Source organism: Diaphorina citri, unplaced genomic scaffold, assembly GCF_000475195.1.
Source record: "Diaphorina citri unplaced genomic scaffold, Diaci psyllid genome assembly version 1.1 scaffold3954, whole genome shotgun sequence".
NCBI classification, from domain to species: domain Eukaryota; kingdom Metazoa; phylum Arthropoda; class Insecta; order Hemiptera; family Psyllidae; genus Diaphorina; species Diaphorina citri.
The window spans coordinates 7981-13936 of record NW_007381353.1 but is presented as its reverse complement, the minus strand read 5'-3'; the positions used below and the strand labels follow the sequence as shown (position 1 = coordinate 13936).

Here is a 5956-nt window from a genome sequence, read left to right as displayed (position 1 = left end):
AATACTTCGGATGAAATATTACACTTCTTCCTCTTCATATCTCCCGTCCTTTCTCGAGTTATCACTTGTTAACAAAAATAAACTCTTGACTAGTCTTGAGTGAAGGCTAACAAATTTTTACCAACAAAACAAGACAGCCGCTCTCCTTATTATCGTGTAGTTTACAGCTTTGGCGGCCCAAAAAGTTCTAGCTTTGTATCTCTGTAAGATTCTTTTAAATTTGTGGCCTAGTTAGTTTGAAGGGTAACCCGTCTGCCTTTTAAGCGCTAAGTTGTGTGTTCGATTCTTGCCCGGAGCAGATTTTATACTAAACAGATAGAGTTCGTTCCCAGAACGGCTGGCTCTCTCCTATCCGGTCTTCTCTCTTCGCTTTCGGGACGATAAGACCTTAGCAGTTACGGGGAACGCCGAACGTTTCAAAGCTCTCACTCTCCAAATATCTGGTAGGTGTTAATAACGTCAAGTGAAAATGAAAAGTCACCTGACATTTTATAATAAAGGTAGAATACTGAAAGCGTGGATACATGCTCGTAAGAAAATAAAAAGTGAAAGCATATAAGATTAGGGACCCTCTCGCACAGTTGAGAGTTTGAGAGCATATTAACGAAAATAATTAAGTTCAGGCTCTCGAAACGAAAGCGCTTTCGAAATTCTCAAGTATCATGAGCTTTAATAATGAGTTGAGAGTTTGAGAGCATATTAACGAAAATAATGAAGTTCAGGCTTTCGAAACGAAAGCGCTTTCGAAATTCTCAAGTATCATGAGCTGTAATAATGTCATCATCATTATTAAAGGTGACATGAGGTCTTTGCAATGTTTTCGGCAAAGACTCTCTGTTCAATCCAAAAAGACAATGCACTGTACTGGCAGTATTGCCAATGTCATCAAATGAAGGATTGGGAGATTTGTAGATGGTCTTCATCGTCATTATTATTTAAAGATGTCAACAGGGCTTTGCAATGTCTTCGGCAAAGACGTCCTGTTGCCATCCAAAGAGGCAATCCTAATACCAGTGTTCTTAACAATGCTATCAATGCACTGTACTGGCAGTATTGCCAATGTCATCAAATGAAGGATTGGGAGATTTGTAGATGGTCTTCATCGTCATTATTATTTAAAGGTGTCAACAGCGCTTTGCAATGTCTTCGGCAAAGACGTCCTGTTGCCGTCCAAAGAGGCAATCCTAATACCAGTGTTCTTAACAGTGCTATCGAAAGGGGAAATAGTCAGTTTTATTCCTCAACATTAACACTGTAAACACGGCTTTAAACGGACAAGAGGCGTAGGACGAAATAAACTCTCCCTCCCTCTTTCCCTCTCTCTCTCCCTCCCTCTCTTTCTCCTCTCTATACCTGTGTAGGTGCATTTATTCTAAGCTAAAGAAAATCCAGTAGTTTATACTTCCTACATCATAATAAAATAGGAACTGTAGGTGTAGGTAGCATTCTTGTGGAAAAGCCAGTCTTTCTTCTCCTCTTCCTCCTCCTCCTCCTCTCCTCTCCCTCCCTCTTTCCCCCCCCCTCTCTCTCTCTCTCTTTCTTTCTCCTCTCTATACCTGTGTAGGTGCATTTATTCTAAGTTAAAGAAAATCCAGTAGTTTATACTTCCTACATCATAATAAAATAGGAACTAGGAACTGTAGGTGTAGGTAGCATTCTTGTGGAAAAGCCAGTCTTTCTTCTCCTCCTCCTTCTCTTCTTCTTCCTCTCCTCCTCTTCCTTCTTCTTTTATTTCTCATTCTCCTTGTTTCTGCCTAGGAAAATACTTCGGATGAAATATTACACTTCTTCCTCTTCATATCTCCCGTCCTTTCTCGAGTTATCACTTGTTAACAAAAAGAAACTCTCGAGTGAAGGCTAACAAATTTGTACCTACTGTGATTGTCAGCCTAGTTAGCTTGGATGGTAGCCCGTCCGCCTTATAAGCGCTAAGTTGTGTGTTCGATTCTTGCCCGGAGCAGATTTTATACTAAACAGATAGAGTTCGTTCTCAGAACGGCTGGCTCTCTCCTATCCGGTCTTCTCTCTTCGCTTTTGGGACAATGAGACCTTAGCCTCTATCCTCTATCAAAGTTTCCTCTATCCTCTATCGAGTTTCCTCTATCAAACCTCTGTTTTTTCCTTAGCCTGTGGTTTCTTGCTCAAAGTTATTTCCTCTGGAACTCAAGAGGTAATCAACATAAAAAAAAGCCAAGACGATTATTAATTACATTAAACAGTTAAAGCTAAGAGCTTAAAACATTACATAAACTCGGTGATGTTTCACCACCGCAGGATCATTGTCGCCTCGTTCTGTTTTATTATCATAAAAAAAACAGTCAGCTTTCGAGTTTTTCCTAGAAAAAAAACTCTCTTCTCGTAAAAATGTGAAGCTAGTTTTTCCATGCCGCAATATAATCCGTGGGTTAGAGCGTGTGGTAATTATGGTGAAATAAAACGGCAAGAAATTTAGTAGCGGGTTTTAGTTTTTATTAAATAAAAATTCGTGTTGGTTAGGTAGGTGGAGAAACATAAATGGATTCTGGGAACTCGAAATTATGCCTAAATAAGTATCCGATATCGGATAGAGAAGGTATAGGGAAATAGTAGGTAATAGAAAGTAAAAATATTGTATTATTAGATTTACACCCTGTATAAGCTATTACTTTCTATTTTTTTTTTTCTTTCTTTTAGGTTCATCCTGTATTTTATTTGTTCCTCTAATCACCTGATTTCATCCCCACCACCTCAATATAAAATACAATACTCGAGATATCTATCTGAATATAAATTCCTTTCAACTGCATAATTTGCCTTTGATGAAATTGTTTGATGAAGAAGAGGAAGAAGAAATAGGAAGTTAAAAAGAGGGAGAAAGAAGGAAAGAGAGAGAGAGAGAGAGAGAGAGAGAGAGAGAGAGAGACCTGTTCATTTTCTCTCAATATTTCCTATCTAATCTTATATCTAATCAGATTTTAATAAAATGCCTCAGGTATACATTCAAAAGTTAATTAATTGATCACTTGAACATTCAATATGAATATTTTGATCCTGTTAATCCTTGAGATAAGATTAGAAAAGTACTCGTATATCTACATGTTAACAAGACGTACGTACTTTAAACCCCACACGTAATGCCAGAATAACATTGTCTAAACCCCACACGTAATGCCAGAATAACATTGTCTAAACTCCACACGTAATGCCAGAATAACATTGTCTAAAATTCTATACTGTCCTTATTCTCTCTTCGATTTCGAGAGATAAGACCTTTGTTGTTATAGTTCCCTTTCCCTCTATCGACTAAGAGTATCTACCCCTCCCCCCTCCCCTTGAAAAAAAAAGGTATAATATTTTTTTGGGTCTTCTCTGTTGTGTTCAAAAAATTATGGTATTAAGATTAAGGCACCCTGTATAATATTATGACATGATCAACCCTGTAGTTTTGACATCATCAAGGGGACATCATCTCGTCACTGAGACTTTGAGTTGTCATTTCCTTGTTATTTATTGTCATTTGTTTTGTTTCTTTCTATTGTACTTCCTCCGTTCTTTATTCTTCTTCGTCTTCTTCATCTTCCTATATTTCTCCTAATTTTTCTTCTCCTCTTTCAACCTTTTCTTCTTCTTTTTCTATTTTCTTCTTCTTCTCCTCCCCCTCCTTCTCCACAATTTTGCCTTCTCTTTATTATTTTTGTTCTTTTCCTCCTTTCTTATTTTTATTCCCTCCTCTCCTCCTCCTCCTCCATTTTCTTCTTAATTTCTTTTCTTTCTTCTCCCCCTCCTTATTTTTTTCTTCCACTCTTTCCTTTTTTTGTTGTTTTTCCTTTCTTCGCATTTCTTATTTCTCTTTTATTATTATTTCTTTTTTCTTCTCCTCCTTCTCCTCGTCTTCCGTATCTTTCTCTCCTGGTCGTTATCCTTCGTCTCTCCTCTCTTCTCCTATTCTATTCGATTCGTTATTCTATTCTTTCGGTGAAAGGAATAATGTTGTGGAAACAGACTTCATCAGCCTCCCGCTATGGCTGAGTGCACCCCGCCTGCACCTAGTCTGGTGTGGGGTGCACCTTGCCTCTCCCTCTTGGTCTGATATATGAGGTATGCTTTCTGATATATGAGGTAAAAGAAAAACCAACTAGATTTCCTTATTACTATTTTACCATACGCATTTAATGCTATCTCAGTAAAACTCATACAGAATTATTACTTGTTTAACCCTTTTCCAGATACTTGTTTGATCCCTGAAATAAAAGCATCACAATGTCAATGGAAGAAACTATGAAGAACTTCATGACCCAAATCAACTCAAAAATGGATACAAACAACCAGCTTATAAAATCTGAAGCAGAAAAAATTAATACAAATATGAATAAAAAGTTACAACCATTAGTGAAAGAGGTGACAGAAATGAAACAGAAGGTACATAATCTTGAGAAAAACATAGAAATTAATATGTCAAGAATTAATAAAATAGAAAAGAAAAGAAATCTGATAATCTTTGGACTAGAACAAGAAGAGGGGGAAGATCCCACCATGCTAGAAGAAAAACTTCTTCAATTATTCGAGGAGAAACTAAACATCAAAGTAGAAACATTTGAAATTGACTTTATAAAGAGATTTGGTAAAGCTAAAGATAAAAAACCCATAGTAGTTGGACTAACTACATGGAAAAGAAAAATAAGCATCTTAACTCAGGCTCCCAAGCTGAAAGGAACAAACATTGTAATCAATGAAGATTTCCCAAAAGATGTCATAGAGATCAGAAAGAAACTGTACCCACAAATGAAAACATACCGAGAACAAAACAGGAAAGCAATATTAAAATATGACAAATTATATGTTATCCGATATCGGATAGAGAAGGTATAGGGAAATAGTAGGTAATAGAAAGTAAAAATATTGTATTATTAGATTTACACCCTGTATAAGCTATTACTTTCTATTTTTTTTTTTCTTTCTTTTAGGTTCATCCTGTATTTTATTTGTTCCTCTAATCACCTGATTTCATCCCCACCACCTCAATATAAAATACAATACTCGAGATATCTGAATATAATTTCCTTTCAACTGCATAATTTGCCTTTGATGAAATTGAAGAAGAGGAAGAAGAAATAGGAAGTTAAAAAGAGGGAGAAAGAAGGAAAGAGGGAGAGAGAGAGAGAGATATAGGCAGGGAGTCATAGATAAAACTAAAAAGACAGAGACTCCATACAAGAAAAAACAAACCCCCCTGTCCATTCAGCTCACTCAAAGCAAATTAACACACCTAATCACACCCCCATCTAACACAAAAAATAACGAGGAACCCCAATAGCAATCAATATTCTACTGGAACTGCCAAGGCATGAAAAATTGGTTACTTCTGGAAGACAGAACGTTTAGCGGAGCCAGTATCATTGGAATTTCAGAAACATGGACTAATGAAGAAATAAAACTTGACCAAGAAGAAAATGAAAAATACCAGATTTTCCAAATGCCGGCAGAAAAAACAAAATCAAAGGGAAGAGCTAGTGGAAGACTTTTACTATTAGTAGAAAAAAACCTAGAAACGGAACTTATGGAAAAAAATAAATCAGGAATTATTGTAAAAATTACCAACACAACCCCGGAAACAATTATAGGCCTTTTCTACCTCAGACCAACTGCAAAAAATGAATCAGATGAAACCCATGAGTACCTTGAAAACATAATGGACCTTATTGTGAGCACCAACACTGAAAGTAATATCATTCTTGGAGGAGATCTAAATGCAAGGACAGGCTCAAATCAAGAAGACGACCCGGAAATTTTTGAAAGCACCCTACTATACAATGAAAGAATCTCACTGGATACAGTTTATAATAAAAGAGGAAGAAAAATCCAAGAAGTCATGGAAAGCAATGGATTCTACATGTTAAATGGACGGACCAAAGGAGACTATCCGGGAAATTACACCCTTATTAATAGCAATGGGAAAAGTGTAATTGATTATGTCTGG

At 36.6% G+C, this 5956-nt stretch overlaps 1 protein-coding gene across 1 annotated transcript; it reads left to right on the top strand.

Moving 5' to 3' along the window:
• Positions 1–4239: 4239 nt before the first annotated feature.
• LOC103520699 lies at positions 4240–4848 on the top strand. The gene has a single exon (XM_008485798.1). It carries the CDS (start codon positions 4240–4242, stop codon positions 4846–4848), a length of 609 nt encoding a protein of 202 aa, XP_008484020.1.
• The last annotated feature ends 1108 nt before the right edge of the window (positions 4849–5956 follow it).

Coding starts and splice junctions, on each gene's coding strand:
- LOC103520699 (XM_008485798.1), top strand. CDS start 4,240: ATGTCAATGGAAGAAACTATGAAGAACTTCATGACCCAAATCAACTCA.